General features: G+C 35.7%; 1 protein-coding gene across 2 annotated transcripts; it reads left to right on the top strand.

Moving 5' to 3' along the window:
• Nucleotides 1–5,494: 5,494 nt before the first annotated feature.
• On the top strand, nt 5,495–22,616 carry Gca (grancalcin). Of its 2 annotated transcripts, none has more exons than XM_010606850.3 (8): nt 5,495–5,658; nt 8,852–9,016; nt 13,453–13,522; nt 18,133–18,176; nt 18,468–18,615; nt 20,530–20,643; nt 20,990–21,048; nt 22,011–22,616. In XM_010606850.3, exons 1-8 carry the CDS (start codon nt 5,632–5,634, stop codon nt 22,035–22,037), a joined length of 654 nt encoding a protein of 217 aa, XP_010605152.1. In that variant the 5' UTR covers nt 5,495–5,631; the 3' UTR covers nt 22,038–22,616. The 2 variants fall into 2 exon arrangements, with proteins under 2 accessions (XP_010605152.1, XP_010605153.1); XM_010606851.2 differs by lacking the exon at nt 5,495–5,658 and adding an exon at nt 7,710–7,740.
• The last annotated feature ends 12 nt before the right edge of the window (nt 22,617–22,628 follow it).

The raw sequence follows: 22,628 nt of genomic DNA, 5'->3' as shown, positions 1-22,628 counted from the left end.
AGAAATATTTCATCAGAACCTTTTCATTTGACTCCTCATTTATGTACTTCTATACCCAGCAAGTGGCAGTCTGAGTACAGTCCAGGCAGCTGCCTTCATCCCATCAGTGTCTCCTAGAGTCAAGCTCAGGGCAGGCTGGGCAAGTTCTGGAGCTTCTATCCCATGTTCTTAAGGGAGGAAAAAAGATGTTAGTGATTTATGCTGCTATTTTTGCAAATGAAAGATAGGGTGAGTAAAGTTGGTAAATGAGTGAAAAGATGACACATCTGTTCATTCAGGCCACAAATTATCCCACATTTAATAAAGCAAAATAGTATGCATTATTAAAATATTTCTTGATCATTCCTAAGTTAATGAAATTCTTTCTCCTCTGAATTCCTAATTAATAGTATGTGTGCTATGTTTCTCTATATGAGTATCTGTGTTGTGAATATCTAAATTTAGCAGCTCTCAAAGCATTTTACTTAGTGCCTAATAATCTTTATTCAAAGTTTTGGGACTTATTTAGGATAGATGATTTTATTTCATTCATTTGTTTTCTCCTTCAGATACAGATTTAAAAACTCAAAAGACATATATGCATACTATGTTAGTGATTTTTCTCAGTGAAGTATAAAGTTGTCCAAATTATTGTATTTCTCCAAAGGATGTATTTTAAAATACTTCAAGCTGAAGGGTTTATGATTAGAATAGACAAAAGTAGGTAAGGCTGCAGGAACTGACTATGAGTGTTTTGTGCTGTATGTTTCAGAAATGCTTTATTTCAGCAGCAGATTGCTTCTATGTTCGTTAAGTGTGCTTCATTCTATTCATTAGGGATTAAGAATAATATTAACATTTAATTTTGTGGAACACGCACAAAAGACTGCACAGAAAACAAAACCAGGAACTTCTCTCACAAAAGGCATTCTGGACCGCAGTTCTCAGAGAAAGCCAGCTTCTGCTAATGCTCATCATGAGCCCAGAACCTGCATGACAAGATGTCTTCTCGGAGGAGCCGGTACACACAGAACAGCCCAGGCCAAATCCTGGGCACTGTGTGTATCCGTGTGTTTCTCAGGGAGGTAGTGTGTGGGAAACCTTCCTTTCCTTCCTTCTTCAGCCTTCTCTGCACTGTTACCCTTAGATGATGTTTCCTCTGCTGCCACCTTGTGGGGTTTTAACAATCCACTCTTAACTACGTTGGAAGGCATTCCACTTGTACCATTTAAGTAAATTATTATTAAGTATTAGCTTTTATAAGAGCAGAGGCTGCGATCCTCTCTACCTCATCACATGTGCTGCTTATCCTGTGCTCAATTTTGGAAAGGAAGTCATTTTAAATTAAGTTGCCCAGAGTGCTTGTGTTACAGACTCTATGTTACCACATTTCTGTATGTTACCACATTTCCTCTTCACAAATTATGAGTCTCTGAATGGGTCTGTCATTTTTCTCCTAGTTATTTATTCTGTTTTTTTGTTAAGACTGCTTCTAGATTGTCTCTGGAAACCCATTTCCAAGAAAGGAGAAAGACACAGGGTTGGGACCTGATTTCTTTAAGATGATCAACACACCCCACCTCTAAGTTTGGTGATTAGGATGAGCAGTGGATGTGTTGCCCAGTTAGTTCTAGAGAGATAAAAGTGGAAATTCCTGTGGCTATTTGTGACACTAGGCTGTTTCCGGATCCAGGGTGGGGAGGCTACCTCTCTTCTACCCTAAGGATGAGGCAAAAGGGAGAGGTAGAAAGAGTCTTTAAAATGCCAGAAAAGCCTCATCTGAAGCCACAATTCACTTGTTTAGACATACTGAGTTGGATTTTCTGTCATAACATAAAAAAGCTTAGTTGATTTTCTAATGGGAAATACTGTCATTTTACAAAGGTGAAGCCCAGATTCAGAGAAGTTACCTTATCCTTGCCCATATCACACAGGCAACAGATAAACTTGGGAATCAGTTGTCAATTCGTAAAATATTTATTACACGTGTCCTTTGAGAGTTAGCATAGTCACTTAACATAACTTCTTTAAACGTGTGGATGTGAATTAATGAAAATCAGTGTTAATAAAGTTTAAAATAATCAGTTTTAGTATAGAGAAATTGTTCAAACTCTGAGTTTGTTATTTATTGTCTGCATCAAGTGGTTAAAGGAGACGCATGCTTTTCCAAAAGACAGCAATTTACAAGTGCAAGGTCCCGAGTTTGATTCCCATTACCAAACAAAAAAACCAACAAAAGATATCAGTTTGTTTTCCTTTAACTTTTGATTTATGTGCAAATTCATTAAAAATAATGTACAGCAAGATGTTTTACGTAAGAAGTTTAATATAAAAATCATTTGAAAAAAATAATTTGATCTTTCTTACCTTTATGCTTAAATGTTTCTCCCCTGTGTTCCCACTCATACCTTTTTTGTATTTTCTTTTTATTTCATTATATTTTCTGAGATCACTAACTATGATTTCATTAGACAACTTATGGCTAAAGTCTTGCCAAAATATTCAGTTGCTAGGTAACATTCTCCTTTCTTTTCCCCTCCCTCCCCTCCTTCCTCTTGGGCCGGTTACCATAGTTCCTCTTGTACCTTGTGGCCCAGGTCTTTACTGTAATAATGGTGGTTGAATAACAATGTGTTCCTCTTTCTCTCACTCTCTCTTTCCCTCCTTTTCTATCTTTCTCCTCTGTGTGCTTGATTCTCAGTCATATATTTGGACTTAATTTTAAAAAGCAGATGCACTATTTAATATAATTATTTGATATTTGTTTATTGTCCTGAAGTTTTCCTTTCCTTCTGGAAAAAATCACAAAGGTTGAGTCTAATTGGGGCAGGGGTGTTAGTGTGAGTTTTGGAACTTTTCTTTCTTCAGTGTGGCTGGGGTTATGGTCTATATTGAGAAGGCCCTCTCCCCGCAAGCCTTGTGTGATCATAAGCAGGACCTTTGGAAGGTGATTGCGTTATGAGGGCATTAGAGCTGACTTCCTTTTCAAGGGGAGGCCACGGAAGAAGGAAGAGGTCCCTGGGGTGATTGATGTTCTGTTTCCGGTTTGTCATGCTATGACCCTCTTTCTTCCTTCTGACATTCTGTCTTTCCTTTGAGGTAGTGAATTATGAACTGAAACAAGAGTCAAAATAAACATCTCCTCCTTTAAATTGTACGTGTCAGATATTTCATCCCAGGGAGGGGGAAAGTGACTAAGACAGTTGGTATTTTCTAGTGGTCCCTGAGATCTGCTCCTCACCCTGCTCTACATTGTTCTGTGTGCGAGGTGACTGAAATTTCTCTGGCTGCATTAGAGAATTTTCTTTGCTTTGGTTCTGATTAGGTTCAGCCTTCAGAAGCCCTGGCAGGAGATCAGCAGTAGGGGAGAAGAGTGAGTTTGGGTATTTATTCCTCCAGCTATAGTTCGTCTGGTTCTTTACACATCCGCCCACCCAGATGAGTTCTTCATACAGTATCTCTTGTTTAGGTTTCAATAACTGCCTCCCAATCTTGCATCTTCAGTTTAAGGCTGGCAATGGGGCCTCTGTGTTGCTTACATTGGCATTGTACTTCTTTTCTGTGTCTATCTGTGTTGCTATCTTTCTAAATAGTGACTTTGTTACAATGTCTTCATTAGTGTGTTTGAGTGTGCCACCTACATTTTTCTGGCAGGAGTGTCAGCAAATGAGTCTTATGGTTAAAGACTGGAAAGCAAAGTAAACTGAGTTTTGTGACCCATTCAAGGTTTCTGGCATCTGCACTGATCATGACTCTTCTATGTCAGTATATCTTGCAGTTCTTACCTTCAGGAACTTTACAAGAGGGAGTACCAAGGATTTTGCTTTTATTTCAACTTTTAATATTGAATAACTCAAGCAACTCAATGTTTTATCACCTAATTCTCACATTTTTAAATAACTTTAAAAGCTCTAAGACTGGAACTTTACTCATTCAGACTATACACATGTCATAGGTTATCATTTTATTAAGATGAAAAATAATCTGGTCAAGTTTTACTTTAAAAATATTTTGCAACTAAAGCCGGGCGTGGCGGTGCACACTTGTACTCCCAGCACTCGGGAGGCTGAGGCAGGAGGATCGCTGTGAGTTTGAGAACAGCCTGGGCTCCATAGTGAATTCCAGGTCAGTCTCAACTGTATAGTGAGACCCTGTCTCAAAACAAACAAACAAACAAACAAAAAATGTTAATGGATAAATATGTACTTAAGATGGGTTCCTTTCAAAAAATAAAGAACTAGTCACAGGTACTACAGTTACAACTCCTCTCAAAGCTGATGCAGGTAAGACAGTATTTAAGTAAGAAAAATCTTCCTTTCCTCCAAAAATAAATGTCTAGAAAAACAAAAAGCCATATAACTGAAAAGTTCAAGAAGCAGAGTATCTCAATTTATTTACAAGCAATTTAAAAACAAGAAGTGGCCAATATTTAGAAAGAGGTTCTCCAGCAAAACTGATTACTGGACCGAGAAATGGGTGTTTCCTTTCTCCATTCCGGGAAGGAAAGGTGTGAGAACAGGTCGCCTTTTGGGGGGATCCTCATGGACCCGGCAGCTTCGGCTCAGAGTCCCCCCAGGCCCATCGGCTATCACTTAATAAACTAAAATAACCACGCATTTAAAAAATAAAAATAGTACCTGGCTAGCTCGGTTGGTGGAGTGTAAGACTCTTAAAAGATTAAACAAATAAATAAATAGACTGTCCTTCCAGTGTACAGAATTAAGGAAGCATGGTTTAAGAGTTTGCCTAAAAGCTGCGTCACAGGCAGGGTTGTCATATACTTTCCAGGGTGTCCTGGATTATCAACATTATCAGTAAATATAATTTTTAAAATATAGTAAAGTACAATATTTGGGACACACACTAAAATTCGTTTATTTTAAAAATCAAATTTAACCAGAACTTCTGTTTTTGTTTATTTTTGCACCAGGGATCCACTTGTGAGGCACGCGGCGGCACCACTGAGCTAAATCCCTGGTTCAAACTCCTGCATTTTCATCGACTACCTCTCACAACTATTGTCATCTTTTATGTACCGAACTACAAATAATCTTTTCTTAAATTTGGAGGATCTTAAGGCAGAAGTTGTTCTCTAGGGGTACAGCTGTAGTCGTGACTTCAAAGCTTTCTTGTGACATTAACACCACGCAAAAGTAAATATAGACAACTTTTGATATTCACAGGTGTGTAGTACTTGAAGTTCAGGTCAAGAGTCCAGTTTAAAAGAAGTCACTGAGTGTTTGATTTCAGGTTTTGGGGAATTAAAGAACTTACGACGTGATGTCCTGCAGAAGCTTTCTAGAGGGCGTGAGAATTACAGAGGAAAAGGATTCTTGGGTTAAGAGCCACTGAGAACCAGGCAGGGATGAGTTAGGCTGCGTGCGACAGGATGTAGCCAATAAGAGCCGAGAAGGGTGGGACAAGGCTGCTGGAAGGGGCGGGGTCTTGCATTATTGGCTTCGGCGGGAGAGACTCAGCCAATCGGAAGCGGGAGGGCCGGGTCTGGCCTCCGGCGACGGGGCGGGTCTGAAGGCCTGAAGGACCCGGCTGCGTTTTCCTCAAACCCCAGCTGCTCCGGTACCCGCGTCCCGGTTCTCCCACCCGGGCGACGCCGACTAGGAAGGTGACCACCGGTGACGCGATCCTCTCGGCATGGCCCACCCGGCCTACGGCGGAGGGGTGAGTCCTAGCCGCTCCGCCGTCACCTCCGCCCTCGCGCGTGTGGTGGCTTTGCGGGCGGTGAGCTGGTACCGCGCCGCCCCGGACTCTGCGCGTTGAGCCTGGGGGGACTCTGAGCCGCAGGTGCCGGGTCCGTGAGGATCCCCCCAAAAGGTGACCTGTTCTCACACCTTTCCGTCCCGGAATGGAGAAAGGAAACACCCATTTCTCGGTCCAGTAATCAGTTTTGCTGGAGAACCTCTTTCTAAATATTGGCCAATCTTCTTGTTTTTAAATTGCTTGTAAATAAATTGAGATACTCTGCTTCTTGAACTTTTCAGTTATATGGCTTTTTGTTTTTCTAGACATTTATTTTTGGAGGAAAGGAAGATTTTTCTTACTTAAATACTTTGAGAGGAGTTGTAACTGTAGTACCTGTGACTAGTTCTTTCTTGTTTTGAAAGGAACCCGTCTTAAGTATTTACATCAGTGATCTTCAAAGTGCAGTGCACACATTTTGTGTTTACACAGTGGGAGGGTGGGATGAGCTATGGGGGTGAGGGCAGAAGCACATTTGCTGTTATTATTTGTATTATTTGTTCGTTTCACTTAAAAACAATCTGCAAATATAGGAGTTGATAGTGGCAATTAATAGAGATCTTCAAAGGAATTATTCCTTTTCCTGGGAGTAAGAATTATTTTTTAAACTAAAAAAAATTCTCGATCCACAATTCAAACCCATACTGTTTCCTAAAATTGATTTGCTTAAAAACTGACCTGAATTCCTTTTGATATCTTCCCACTGTCCAGTTTCTACCCCTGTGTTAGTTTAGCATTGCGTGACCAGATACCTGAGAAAAAACGATCTAAAAGAGGAAATAGTCATTTTGGTTCAAGCTTTCGACAGTTTCAGCTCAGAGTCAGCTGATTTCATTGCTGTGGCAATGGGGGAAGGGACTAGAGGCATAAACACAGATGCTGAGAGCCACTGACCAAATCCTGCCCCTCGTGATCCCTGTTCTTTAGCACACATGTTTATTTGAGTTCTTCAGAACATGATGACCGCATTCTTCCTGCTAGTTAAAGACTTAAAGACTGACACCTAGAAACAACATGGGGCTGTTTCTGCCATATTCTACAAGATAAAGGTGAATACAGGCCCGCCCAGATTCAAGGGAGACTTAGCTTTTGAATGGGAAGAGTCACATAGAATGTGCAACTATCTTTAATCTGACTACCTGCTGATTCTCAAATTACTGGCTTTCAGAAAATCAGTGTTGCAAAGTGAGAAAGGAAGGTAGATAGAGGTAATCCCTAAAGACAGATTCTTCGTACAGTACTGTTTATCTGACTTTAGTTACAAAAGAAGATGCACTTGTCTTTCAAGACTAAAATTGAGGTGCGGCAGTAGAGGGTCCATAGTGGGGCTTTAGGCACTGTCAACATTACTGTTCCATTAATATATTTATATTTAGCTTGGCCTCTCTTCTTATAAATCATCTTTAAGTTTTTCTTCCTTGTTTGAAGCTTAAGGTGAGGGGAGTCTCCAGTAGGCCTTTAAATTACTGATTCTGTTCTAGGCCTTGGTTATCCTCCGTGTTCTTGCAAAGACCAACTGTTCCTGACTGTCACAAACTCACAACATAATCCTTTTACTTCTGGGTTTAGCTGTGTTTCCAGATAATTGGCTCCGAAACTTGCCCTTTACCAGCATTTTAAGGGCATTTAATGCCTATCGAAGCTGTGTATCTTCAGTGTTAGAGTGCATCATCTTATTCTAGCATGTCATATTTTTCAAATTATATTTCTTGTTATATACCTTTTTAATTTTTTATTTCTGAAATTATCTTGTCCTGTTCCTGTCAGTCTCTCTCTCTCTTTTTTTTTTTTTCTTGAACAATTATATTTGGGGCTCAGTCTCTTCTGTTTTAATGTTTCCTGTTTCCTATCTTAGGTTTCATTGCTTCATACTCTGGTTTGGATTGCCTGCGACTGTCTTAGAGCTCCAGTATTTCCTCCACACCATATTTTTTTCTCATCCCTTATAATTGTAATTTTTTTCTTTCTCCCTAGGACAATCTCTGATTATCCTTCTACTTGCAGGTTAGGAAGATTTTTTGCTCTAAATAGAATAATAAAAAAACTTAATACCTCTTCCTCCTCTTGATTCATAAAATGCTTTCGATGGTATTAAAATATATACTGTCCCAAATTGAAAAAAAAAGAAAAGAGAGCAGTCAGACCCATAGCAGAAATTAAATATATGTGTAGCTTCTGAGGTCAGATATTCTATATTTGAATATACAGTCTAGGACTTGCTAAATGTTTGACCTTGATCAATTAAGGAAAACTTTACACTTCAAATTCTGAACTGCAAAAACATATACTTCTATATCTATCTCAGAGTTGTGAAAATCAAACATAATAGATGGAAAGTGCTTACAGTAGTACTTGGAATATAACAGGCCCCAATGCATATTAGCTGCTTTTTGTTACCATAGTAGTACTGTTATTTTTATAGTCTTAATTTTTTTAACTCTTTGTCATTTTGCTTTTAAAAATACATAAGGGATGGTATTTTCACATCTCATGGAGTTGTGGAAATCAAATAACGTAGTAAATAGAAAGTGCTTAGGATAGTACTTGGGATGTAAAAACTCAACATGTATTAGATAATTATTGTTATCCTGGTGATTTTTATATAAGTATTATGTATCATACATATATATATATAATGCATATGTCTGTATGTCATCTTGTTTTCTAAAAATAAATGCTTTATGGTAGAGAGGATATTTCAGCTATGTGTACTTATGTGATTAGGGCACACTTTCATTATATTTATCATATTTTCTTCTAAGAATGTGTCTTGATGTATATTTATTAGCTTCATTATAGATGAAATCTTAGTGTCTTTTTGTTTATGTGAAGGAGGATTATGATAAAAACTTAAAAATTATAACTCATATTTTTCTGTTAAATTAGGTTGTGAGTGGCTAGAGACTTTTATGTTTTTTTTTTAATGCTGGATAACATGTCAAGTTGGTCTCAATAAAGGCTATTCAATATTTTGTAGATTTTATGATAGTCATGTTTGAAAGCTTTAGATCACTGTATTTTTATTTTTAATAGACTTCTAATAAACATTTTCTATCAAACTAACTTTCGTAGGTAACCATAATATTATTAACATTTTCCTCTTTTGGTCTTACAGTTTGGAAATTTTGGTGGTCAGATACCAGGACCACAGATGCAGATGGGACAGCCCGGTCCAAACTTGTACCCTGGGGGATACCAGCCTGTGCACACAGCATATATGGGCAACTACTCTTCAGCTGGTGACTCCATGTGGACTTACTTCACTGCTATTGCTGGACAGGTGAGGTGATAAGATTATTTACCTACATACTGTTTTACTAAAGTGATCGCTACTTTTAAAAAAACATATCATTTAAAATATATTTGAAATTTATGTTTTAAACTTACCTAGACCAAATTTTTCTTGAGTTTAGAGATGAGGGCCATTGTCATTATTTCTTTTTTAAAAGTTTGGTGTTATGATTTGTGATATATTATTCATTTAAGTAAAAGAGAAAAAAACTGTCAAGAGTAAATAAATCTGATTTGTCCATATTAGCATGCTTTCTGCTATGCTTTTATGTGATATGTCCCCGCTGAAACTCGTATTGAGATTTAATTGCCATTGTAGCTATATTTCGAGGTAATAGAACCTTTAAGAGGTACCATAATTAGGTCATGGAGCTCTCCTCTAGTGAAAAGCTGAATGTGGCTCCTGAAAGACTGGGTTAGTTAGCTTGAGAGGGGTTTATTTTCAAGTGAACCAGGCATGTTTGTTTTTCTCTCTTGCACATGTGTTTTTCTTCTGCACACTCCTACTTGCTTTCTCCACTTTTCTGCCATGCTTAGAGCAGCATGCGGCCTTATTAAAACCTGAGAAGATCTCATTGCTTTCCTCACTTCCAGAAACTTGAGCTATATTTCTTTTATTTATAAAAACTACCCGACCCTGGTGTTATAGCAACAGAGTATGGACAAAGACTCCTCTGTTGCTGAAATTCTTTTAAATAGGGATCTTCTTACTAGTAGTTAAGTACTCTACCAAAGCTCTAGTATTGTAATACTTTTTTTTTTTTCTGGTACCGGGGATCAAACTCGGGTCCTTGTGCTTGTGAGGCAGGCAGTGGTACCACTGAGCTAAATCCCTGGACCTATAATACTTACATAATATCTTCTTTTGGATTATCCTTTATCTATCATTTAAATCTCTTTCATTCGTTAACTGTGATTATCACTGAGAAGCATCTTACTCTCCTTGAGTGACTGATAATACAAATTTAATAGATTTAGCCTGAATATTCTTTTCTGTCTGGCAAAGATGAGTACTGGAATTCTGAATGAAGGAGTCTAAGAGATTTTTAGAATAATTAATATTTTTAACTTGAGCATAAATCTCATAAAAAATACAGACACGCACTCATCAGTTAAAACCTAAGTATGTCAAGTAGTAAGATAAGAAATCACTTCAAAATATCATAAATTTATTCAAGTTGAGAAATTACTTTTGTCCACAAGTGAAGTTATGTCATTTTTAGCAGTTTTGATTTACAAGGCAAATTTTCCAAGGAGATAATCAAAATAATCATATTGGGGCTTATTTTTCTATATTTAACTAAAAGTTCAAAGAAGTATATCTTACTGGTGTATTATTTGTCTCTAATATAGTTGAACAAATATTTAAAAAGTTGCCTTTAGAACAAACTGGTAGTTTGGGCCCGATAAATCAGATCTCTCAGCTCTGTGTGTGAATTTTTTAGTGAACTGACAATATAATTACTCTTGTCAGATGAAGTTTTTTATTTTATGCTTACAATTCCTACTATTTTACTACAACATATTCCTTTTAGAGTAATCTTATTTACATTATCTTAATGAAATTTCAAGTGATATAGGTAGATATTATGCCGATGTGTTTTAGTTAGTAGTTGTATTTGATACGAAATAAAGTGTGGGGTAAATATTTAAGATTGACGAGAATATAGCTGTGGTTATATACACACATATATATTTTGCCTGTGATTCTTGGATCATAGTTTCTCCCCCAACGCAGAGCATCCAAACTAGAATTTCTGTTTCCCAAAGCAAGTTACAGAGACTAAACTTCCTCTGTCCTTAGAAGGTCATAGTGAAATTACTTGATGTATTGTATCTGGTTTTAAGTCAGAAGACACTCCGTGATTGCAGAGGAACCTGCTCCCTAGCCCAGAGGAAGGAATGTAGCATAAGAGGCCAAATGTCTGAGTAGACAGGCCTGGATGGGCTTTCCGACCTGGAAGGCTACTAGCAATCATGCCTATACCTTGAAGTCTGCATAAAACCCCAAAAGGAGTGTGCAGAGAGCATTGCTTGAATACAGGGACCCTCAGAGGAAAGCAAACAAGACGTGGTATATGTGCTGGGAAGGTTGTGTATACCCTAAGTCCACAGACAAGGGACCGAAACCCCTGCACTCAGGACCCTTTCAGCCATCACCGTTTGTGTCTATTCACTGGCTACTTATTTGTGCCCTTTAGAATAAACCAGTGTATCAAAGTATAGCCTTTCCTTTAGTTTTTTTGTTTGTTTGTTTGTTTTTGGTACCAGGGATTGAATGCAGGTTCTTGTGCTTGCAAGGCAGGCCACCGAACCACTGAGCTAAATCCCCGGCTCCTTTAGTTGTTTGAGCCCCTCTAGCAAATTAATCTCATACGAAGGAAGAGATCATGGGAACCCCAGTTCGTAACCAGTCATTCAGAAGTTCTTGAAGTCTGGATGTGTGCCTGGGTCTGAAGTCGGGTCAATTTTGGGAATTGATCCCTCAACCTGTGGATTTAGGTGCTCTCCAAGTAGATTCTGTTGAAACTAAATTGGATTGGACTGTATAGCTGGAGCCTGCTGCAAAATCAGTTGCTTGCTGGCTGGTGGGGAGAATTTTCTAAGCATTTTGTAACAGAAATCTGTGTTAACTATGGTGTGAAAGCAGAGGAAAAAACAAGATACTTATTTTTTTCCCCCGAGACAAGTATTACTTGAACCAAATTCCTAAATTGTTTTTTCTACTTGGCACTTGCCAATATGCTTCTGAAGTTTATCTGATAGACTATATCATTGAGAATAAATATAAAATCATAATAAAATACATCATAATGATACAAGTGAAGAAAAAATAATACAATCACAGCCATGCCTTGATTAATTACTAGGGTATGTTCTGAACCATAATGATGCTATAGGTCAGTGGTAGTGAACCTCTGGCCTACCTGCTGCAGAGGGCTGTTTGTACGATTGAAAACTTTAAAGGTTTCCAATTGCTGGTGTAGGCCCATCACTTCTTCACAGTCAGTAACCTCACACATGTTGGCGCAGTCAAGAACATGGTAAGTAATGATGTTGCTACTAGTATAAGATGGCATGCTGTTTTACAGTAAACTGTTAAAAATACATTAAGTGGAAGAATACATTTTATTGATAAAAATATAGTATAGCAAATGTGTAAAACAGTAAAATAATGGCTCATAATTGTTATCAAATATTCTTCACTATATATAATTGTATGTGCCATACTTTTATGTGACTGGCCGCATAATAGGTTTATTCCTTTCAGCATCACCACAATCATGTGAGTAATACATTGTACTAGGTATGACATCACAAAGTCTGGGATATCACTCGGTGTATTAGCTTTGTATTAATGAAATTCCTGAGACAATTCACTTTTAAAGATAAAATGTTTATTTTGTCTCATTGAAGAGTTTAGTCCAGGATCAGAAAGTTGCATCCCTTAGGGACTCTGGCGCAGGACAGCACATGGTGGGAATACATGATTGAAGGCCACTCACCTCATGGACCAAGAAGCAGGTAGTGAGACGTTGAGGCCAGGATTGAGTTCCACAGTCGCCTTTGAAGGCCTACCCCCAGGGGCCTACCAACCTCCTGCTAGGTCCTTTGAAATCTTAATGCCAGTACTGCCATATATGTGGTCCACTGTTGCCTGACATGTTTTCATGAATCCAGTGCTTCATCTCACTTGGAATTGTGGGTTACTTAAAAGCAGTGTGATGGCTGGGCGTGGTGGCGCATGCCTGTAATCTCAAAACTCTGGAAGGCTGGGTGCCCATTGTGTTTTAGAAGGGAAACCCATTGTATATGATATTTCCACATGAACTATTTTACTTTGTATTTGTGTAGAAAATCCATTAGGTACTGAACATGATGAGAACACTCAACCTGTTTCATTTCCTTTGTGATTTCTTGTTTGTATGTAAAAATATTTATTTCCAATAAAATCAAGCAGGAATGTTTGGACAATAATCAGAAGAATAGCAACAAGATGTGGAGGGACTCCAAAAATTTGCTAGAGGTAATGGTGAGGAAAACATAAAAGATAATTTTCTCTTCCATAAAAGCTTCAGTGTAAAGTTTTTCTTTAGAGATAATCCCTTCCCCCAAAATGGGTAAGAGTTGGAAAGTTTGCGAGAGTGCTCTGAGAACATTTTAGGCATTTTTCTATTTTAAATAGAAAACAAAAATGACTGTCACATATTGTTTTGAACTATTATACACAGAATGAGAGTCCTGATTTTCAGAAGTGAAGCCAGCATGTCCTGTAGTATTTCTTTGCTGTTAGTAGAATTTTGTAGTTGTGAATAATGTTTTGAAGTTTGCACATTTCTTGATTAGCCTAGAGGAGTCAATTAACATCCTAATATACTTTTATACAATTGCACATTACATCATATTATCATGATTTCTTAACAGGACGGGGAGGTGGATGCTGAAGAACTGCAAAGATGTTTGACACAGTCTGGAATTAGTGGAACCTATTCTCGTGAGATCTTTTTTTTTTTCCTTGTTGAATTCGAATAAATTTATGTTCTAATTTTTTTCCTATACTTACATTTTTTAAAAAATGTCATATAACATAATTTAAAGAGTCAAGTAGTTGTCAGCTCTTGATGTGCCATGTTCCGGCTCTTGGTGTTAACAGCATGGAGTGTTACCACCTCTTCATGTTAGCAGTTCAGCCTTGGGTTATTTTGCTCAACTCCAGATAGGCATCACAAAGAGGCAAGCAATACCAACTGAACAAGGTTTTGTTGGAGCTGTGTTTCAGATAAAGAAAGCAGCATGTGGGATTGGTTCTTGGTTTTGCTTTTCAGGGAGGGGAGGAGTAAAGGTTATTTAGGCAAAAAATGATGGATTTAGGCAGGCGCACAGTCAGCTGTTGCTCAGGATTGCAGGATTTCTGCGCATGTCTTGTCAGGTGTGTATTAGTAGTACTTGGGTTTGCACTTGAAATGAAGATATGCTCATGTGCATTGGCTTCCTCTATGCTCAGTTATCAAAAGATGGCGGAGGTGCTCTCCTGCCACCCAAGTGGCACATTGAGTGTGCTGGTCAAGTTGAGGAATATTGAACATGCTAGAATTGTGGGAAACTGTGGAGAAGTAGTAAGCGGCTCCTAAACCTGGAAAGTGAAGGAGACATCTTCTGAAGACCTCATATATCATAGAAGATAAACTTGGTGGGAGGATTAGAGCCCTCTGTAAACTGTCTCAATTTTGCAAGTCTTATTATGCAAATAACTTAATTGTCTATTGCTGTCTTCCCAACATTAACCTTTCATAAAAGATACCTCCTTCAGATTTGTTTTAGCTGACTTTTTTGAGATTTTTCTCCCAGGTCTCAAAATACTGGGTCTTTAATACTATTTTTGGATTAATGATTATCAGTTGATATCTTCTTGTGAAATTAGGATTTAACTCTCAACCTTAAAGTCACCACATCCTTGATCTCCACACAGGAATTTTCATATCCTTCCGTCCTTCCAGTGTAGTTATATAATAACTTTACTAGGTGAATAATCAATATTTACCTTATTTTTATTATCTACATGCTGTTCGCAGTAGTGTCTTATGATAATGTATGAATACTCTTCCTCTTTTTATAACTTTCTCTTTCCATGAAATTAATAGCTGTGAGGCATTCTCTCTTTTCCATCAATGTGAGGCTTTTGATGTGGTGTATTTTCTGTGCACATCTGTCAGAGTGGCATTCGTCACCATCACTGGAATTTTCTCTCCCTTCTTTGGAGCTGTCTTTCCTCTTTTTCTTAAATTGGCTACCTCTTTTACTCCATCTCTCTTCCTGTCTCTCTTTTATTTTTTATTTTAAACCCAGGGGTACACCATTCCCCAGGTCTTTTTATTTTTATTTGAGACAGGGTCTTACCAAGTTGCCCAGGCAGGACTCAAACTTCTAATCCTCCTTCCTCAGCCTCCCTTGTGCTGGGTTTAGAGGCCTGTGTCACCACACCCAGTTGCTGTCTTCTTTCTTCTAAAATATTCAATCTCATTTCAATGAAATACTATATCTTTAAAAACCTTCAAAGGAAGAGTTCATGGGAGGTCAATTTTTGAGCCCTTGTGTATCCGAAATTGCTTTCATTCTATCTTCAGAATTGTTTGAACAGATAGAGAGTTCTAGGTTAGAAATCATTTTCATGTAGATTATTTAAAGTATTACTCTTGGCCGGGGATTTAGCTCAGTGGTTCTGCCACCTGCCTTGCATGTGTGAGGACCCAAGTTCAATTCCCGGTATCAAAAATGAATAAATAAATAAAGTATCACTCTTGTTTTTAACTTTCATTATTGCTGTACCTTTCTCTTTCCTTCCCACATGTGATTTGCTTCATCACACAGGAAGCTTGTAATGTCCTCTTTTTGCCTCTAGAGTTCTGAAATTTCACAGTGATGTGCCTAATTGTCTTATCTGCAAATCTCCGTGAGTATATTAAGTTGGGAACTTACTTTACTTCTGGGAAATTTTTCCCAATGGTCTATTTTTTTTTCTTCTTCTTCAAATGCCTGTTATTTGAACTGGACTGGGTTTTCTACCTATATTTTTTCTCTTACTCTACTTTTTGGAAACTGTCCTTTACTTTCTAAACCTCTGTTGGGTCTTTCATTTATGCTGTTAGGTTTTTAAGAACCATGTGCTTCTGTATACTTTCTCCCTGAATATGATATTTTCTATTATCTCTATGAAATACTTGATAAACTTAGTTATATTTTTTTCTTCCTACATAGAATTTCCTTCTTAAAAATTGTTTTTATCCTCCCAGTTTGTTTGTTAGGTTATCTTTCATGTCTTTTCTTAAGTGTCTGATGATACTTTGTTGCTTGTGTTTTAGTAAAAACACTGCCTATAAGCTCTATCACTCACTGTCATGGTGAAGGTCTAATTCAGGGTATGCTTATTTGACTGGACAGTTTTATTGTGGAGCTTTGAGTATGTTTTTAGAGATCTTCCTTTGTTCTGTAGTTGATTTGTCTGAAGAGAAGCTGAAACAAACTCTAAGATTCTTGAGTCTTTTGTAAAATTTCAGTTTATTTCCTTGTTTAGAAGATAGCTCCTACCAACTGTGCCTTTGTGTCTTACAGTCCAGAGACAGTTCCAAGAATAAAACTGCAGACTTCTGCTGGGGTGAGAGTAGGTGGGACAGCCTTCCAACTAAACAGACTTGAAGGGTTTTGGGGACAATAAATGTTTCTTAAACAGACATCATGGAGCTCTGTTATCTCCACTTTCATACACATTTTCAGAAGTACTGCTAATTCTTAGACATTTGCAGTCTCATCCAAGACAACTAGGTTTCTTTTCAGCTTTTCTCATTAAGAGTAAATATTAGTAAGCTCATATCTATTGACTTTGTAACTTTCAAAATATTTTACTTTTGTTTCTTCTTATAGTCTCTTTTAATTTTTTTTTTTTTTTTTTTTTTTTTTTTTTGGTACCGGGGATTGAACTCTGGACACTGAGCTAGATCGGTGGCCTGTATTCTTTTTTTCTCTAAAGGTTTATGCCTTGTTAAACAAATATCAGCTGTTCATTCAAATGGGTTGTATCCAAAAGGTTGTCAAGAATCTGTCAACTTTACTAAAATGTCTACTTCTTGGTTGAAAATACTTCTTTTTTACATATACTATCCTATTCTGATTGAAGATGTCCTTATTTATCCTATTCTGAAGTTGAAGATGTCCTTATTTATCATTTAATTTTACCATTTATAATTATCCATTTAGATTTTACCATTTCATGAATGTGTGCTAAATTAATTTTAAAGCACAACATTATATACTTCATAAAAACATAGACTATTCTATAAATTTCTCATGTAACACTACTCCACCAAGAGTTTTTGTTTGAAATTTACATTGAGTTTCTGTCCTGATGATTTCTCTTATAAGTTGTATGAACTTGGGAAACAATCTTACTGTGCCTCAGTTTCTTCACTTATAAAATTAGGGATATAATATATGAATATGATCATGAACTACACCCTATGGGACTCACTAAATATTCAGTGAGTTGTCTGTTCAGTTGTAAATTTGAAAATAGTACATTATACCCAACAATCCTATACCAACACTATATTAAACATTTAAAGAAATCAGCTATTTTACTTTGTAGAATATTTCATAATTTTTCTTTAGTGAGTCTAAAATTTGGCCGAAAGTTTCTTTTTTGAAAATTTCAAAATGCATTATCCAGTAGCATAAAATAAATGACAATTTTAAATTTATTAATGTATTTATTTAGTCAGTCAGTCTTATGAAGGAACTGCTAATAACTATGCAAGCTTTACTGAAGTATATTAATAAATGATCTCCTTTATTAGAACTCTGACGTAACTCATCTTGGGAAAATCATTGTACTAGTTGGATATAATTGTGATTTAGGTTTAGAAAATTAAATATTTTCTAGTTGGCTCATTATATTACCATCAATATGAATGTGTTACTGTCTCTTTTGATAAACCCTGACTTTAGGAGAGTTTGTGTTGATTTATTTTGTTTTTGTTTTCCCCTCCCTCAAGGAAAAACAGTTGCTTCCAATCAAGGTGACACACCTTCTAAAATTTGGTCTATTGTTATGCACATGCACTGCATTGGACTAAACTCTTTCTGGTGGTATGGAAGAGTTTCCTAATCTGGTCTTCATTTGTCTTTTTGATGCCCTCATATACCACTCCTTCACTTGTACTCTGACTCCTTCAAGTTTTGTGAACACTGATTGCCTGTCAAATTTCTACTTAAACCTCCCCTGTTGATTTGTGATGTGAAAACTGAAAGTCTCCTCTTCAGGCTCCAGGCAGAGCCAAGTGCTTTAATCACCTCAAACACATTTTGGGTTATGTTATGTTTGCTTCTCTAATGACTTTAATCCTTTCACTAGATACGAGGGGTTGAGTACAGCATTTTGAGGTTTTTTTTCCCCTTCTTATCGTAAATGTTTCACATTTAATATGTTTGTTGATCATGGTGACTGAATTTGTGACAGATGTTAAATCTTTTGTTTTAGAAATAAAGATGTTCATAATTTTACAGAAGTGAAAATTTAAAAATTCTGATTAAAATATTACATATGTTTTACAGCCTTCAGCTTGGAAACTTGCAGAATTATGATTGCTATGTTGGATGTATCCTTGAATAAAAATAGACAATGCTGTGATATAGAGTTATTGCTCTTGGAATATCGAGCAAGTTGCTAGTTGTATGTGACTGTAAGCTAATAAGCTAGAAGCTTGAGAAATACTTTGTAAGATGCTATTTGAAGTCCTGACAGTTCCATTTTTATATGGAAATCTATTCATATGCTGAATTAAGCTATTTTGCTGAAGAATATTTACTTTTAAATCAGTGATTTGGAGGTTTGGGTCAGGTAAATCCTCTAACGTACCAGAACTTATTTTTGTTAATAAAACTGTCAGAGAGATTACACAGGAAAAATGGGGTTTAATGAATTCAAGGAGCTTTGGGCAGCTCTTAATGCCTGGAAGCAGAACTTCATGACCTTTGATCAAGACCGGAGTGGCTCAGTAGAGCATTGTGAATTGAGTCAAGCCATTGCTGTTATGGGTAAGAATGTTAATTTTTTTTTTTTTTTTTTTGCATCTATACAGACCATCTTTCTTCTGTGATCAGAAGAATCTTCACTGCTTCAGTTTGCTAAGTCATAAAGATTCTATACATAATTTTCTTAAACCAACATTTTCCTGGTAAAAAACCTTAGGTTCAAGATTCTACATAAATTCTGAATTAAGACTTTTACAAAATTATTTTTCAAAAGATGAATATATGAATCCATTCTGAATTTCCTCTAAGTATATTTTTAACTTATTTCTGATTTGGGAACAAAGGGTCATCTCAATTAATGACAAATTTCTGTATCAGCCTCTAGCATGTAATCAGCAGAAACGGACATTTTTTTTCTTCCTTTGTTTTCTTACATAATGCAGAATATACAGTAGGTACTGGAATGTTGCATTTTTAAATATTTTAGAAGAATATGAATTTATTTTCATTGTAAATTTGATAAGCTAATCCTCAGTGTAATTTCTAAAATGAGAATATATAATAATGTTTAAGTTGCTTTTCAGTTAATGTAATTTTAAGTAGCCTTGTTGTTTTCACCTTTGTAATTTTATTTATAGTTATTTCTAAACAAAATATATGAAAATTAATGTTTTAGAAATTCAAATATGAACTTGTTGCATATAGACTTATCTCAAATTACAATTTAAGGCACTATGATTAATGATTGTTTCACATGGAGATATTTGAATATGGTAGTTAGGGACTGTCTTGGCCATACAAACATGTATAGCTCAATTTTAGGACCTTAATTCTAATGCACTAAATCTGGTCTTTAATTTGTTATAATGTTAGTAAATTAATATAATCTTTGAAAGAAACTTTCTAAAGAATTCACATAAAGGCCAGAGATGTAGCTCAGCAGCACAGGTCCTGCCTGACAAGTGCAAGGTCCTGAGTTCTATCCTTGGTACTTAAAAAACCAAAAAGAATTCACATAAGCAGTTGAAGAGGTGTTCTGAATTATTAAAATTTAACATCTTCAGACATAGTATTAAAAATATTCAAATTATTTTTCTGAGAATACCACAGGAAAATTTTAGGCACATTATCAGTACCACATCTAGATAGTAACTCTAATAGGAAATTCAAAATGTGTTTTCAGATAATACTTTATATATTGTGTTGCTTATCTCAATTTATAGTTTTACTTTACTTTTAGCAATTTCCTTGGGAAACATTTTATTTATTTCCTTGGATTTCTTTTCCTTGTTTTTTTATTTTAACCTTTGGAAGGATGTGTTATTTTTCCACATGTACCTCTCTATTAATCTATTGAAAATAATACTTGGCAATATGCACATCTCACTAAATGCATCCCAGGGATATAACAGTTAGAACACATTAATTCTCAATTCTAGTTATATGTATCCTATTCTTTTTAAATTTCATTTGTCTTGTATATTTTGAGATATAAAGTTTCAAACAGTAATGCGTGTATAGAATTTAAAGCTAACTTGGCCAGGGATTTAGCTCAGTGGTTCCACCGCCTGCCTCACAAGTGCAAGGTCCATAGTTCCATCCCCAGTACCAAAAAAAAAAAAAAGAAAAAGAAAAAGAAAGCTAATTTAAACACATGTATTGTAAGTCTGTGATCAGGAACACAGCAGTGCACAATCAAAAAATTTTAGAGGCAGCAAGACTAGAAGAAAGAACCAAGAAAACAGTAAAAAAACGGACTTTATTACAAAGTTAGAATTCTGTTATTCATGTAATGGTTAATAATGAAGGTTTAATTTGATCAGTTAATATTAACATATTTTATCTCTAAAGTATATTTTCGTGGAATGAATTTTGGAAGTTAATTTATTTTCTGACCTCACTAATCAAAAAGTAAGCTTGCAGTGTTTTTAGGGTATTTTGTTCAGAAATTTTAATTTATCAATCTCTTTTCCTTAGGTTATAGATTGAGTCCTCAAACATTAAATGCTATTGTTAAACGTTACAGCAAGAATGGCAGAATTTTCTTTGATGATTATGTTGCTTGCTGTGTGAAGCTTCGAGCATTGACAGGTACCTAGCTTTTTTTTGGGGGGGGTACCAGCAATTAAACTAAGGATGTTGTGCTTGCCAGGCAGGCACAGTACCATATAGCTAAATCCCTAGCCCAAACTTGTGTTCAGTATTATATAGCTGTTTTTCTTGTATACCTAATCAAAGTTTTGAGGCTTTAAGATTTATTAATATACATAGGGAAATTTGTTATAAAATGTTTTCTTTATAACCCAGTTGCATAGCATATTGTGTCTTAATATTTAATTAAATATGAAAGTCTCAGTCTCTGTACTTGGAGATATTAAGTATTTGAATTTATAAGTTTCAAGTTATACCTTTAACATGTTATTTCTTTGTTGAAAAGAATTCTTTAGGAGAAGAGATCACTTACAACAAGGGTATGTGAATTTCCTATATGAAGATGTGAGTATCTTATTTAACATTTTGATATTTATACTGTGTTCTGAATGTGTTCTAAGGTATCAGAAAGTTCAGTGATACAGTATACAAATACTGGTATTAGTTTATTATTTACTAGTGCTGTACCCAGGACATAACTAGCCCTTTTAAAATTACTTATTTATTATAAAATTTTATTTTATTATTATTATTATATTTTGTACTTGAAGATCGAACTCAGGTCCTTGTGCTTGCAAGGCTGGTGGCAGCACCACTGAGCTAAATCCCTGGCAAATTTTTTTTTATTTTGAGTCAAGTTCAAACTAATTCGTCAGGTTTCTCTGGCTAGGCTTTAATTTGCAATCTCCCAACCTCTGCCTCCTAGAGTGCCAGGATTACAGGCATGAAGCTCAGGAAGAAATAATCTTCCTTACAGACCATACTGTTTTCTGTATTTTTCAGCTTTACTCAAATATAAGATTGAATATAGGTCTAATGACCAATTTTAGTTTATATTAAATAAAAATGCTTCTTAAACTTTATGATGTTTTGGCAGTTTGCCTTCCAAGTCATTTTAAAGGATAAAAATTACCGTTATTTTTATACAAAGTAGCTTACTTGGAGTGATCTTTATTTCTAAAGCAGATAGAGTATTTTAATCAATGACAGAGTATGAAAACTGTTCATTTTTCTTTTCAAATAGTTACTATTAAGCTAATTCCAGTTTTCTTTTCAATTGAAGCTAGAGGAAATAATGTTTCACATATGCTTTAAGGTTTCAGAGTTCTTGTTTTGTTTTTGTTGCATTTATTGATGGAAGTTATGGGATCACAATTACCTGACTAATATATATTGGCTTGAATCACGAGAACTAAATCACTTAAAATTTCATTTATTCTGAATAAAGCTCTGATGGAATATAATTAGCCAAAACAGTTAAAAAAACATTTTATTGTTGCCAGATGATAACTTTATTTATGTGTTAGTTTTTGCAGGGCACTATGACAATTTAAATGCCTAAAATTTGAAAGCCGAAGAAATACTGTGAATCCTTTTGCTTGAAAGAACCGAAGTGGACTGCATTGAAGTAAAACTTTGGGGCAGTGTTATGTTCCTGGCTATGAAACCCCTTCTCTTTCAATGTGTTTTTATTTTAATGCACAATTCAAAGCAGTAAGTGTTATGCTTTCTTATTTGGGTTTTGCTGCTTTTGGAAAAATTATAACTACAAATATCTGAATACTATTGTAAAATATTGGTATATTATTATGTCAATAGTTCTTAGACTTATTTTTTAACAATAAAAGTCTAGATTCAGGAATGTGCTAACATGATAGATTGTATGGGAAGCCAAAAGATAAAAGCCTAGATAAAATTTATACTTATCTCAAAATCAAATATTATAGTTTTGACTTTTGTTTGCATTGTGAATATTTAAGGGAAAGCTGGAAAGGAAAAATGTGGATTTTGTGCCATCTTTGAATAGGGTTTGTTCTCTGATCACATAATTGGAGGATGTATCCTTGTGGGTCTTTGTGAAAAAGCAAATTGTAGTTCCTAAAAACCTGTTAATTTTTTTTTTTTTTTTTTTTTTTTTGAATTTG

Source organism: Fukomys damarensis, unplaced genomic scaffold (assembly GCF_012274545.1).
Source record: "Fukomys damarensis isolate Sample0158 unplaced genomic scaffold, DMR_v1.0_HiC HiC_scaffold_26, whole genome shotgun sequence".
NCBI lineage: Eukaryota > Metazoa > Chordata > Mammalia > Rodentia > Bathyergidae > Fukomys > Fukomys damarensis.
The sequence above is the reverse complement of the archived record's forward strand: the minus strand, read 5'-3'. Positions and strand labels throughout refer to the sequence as shown.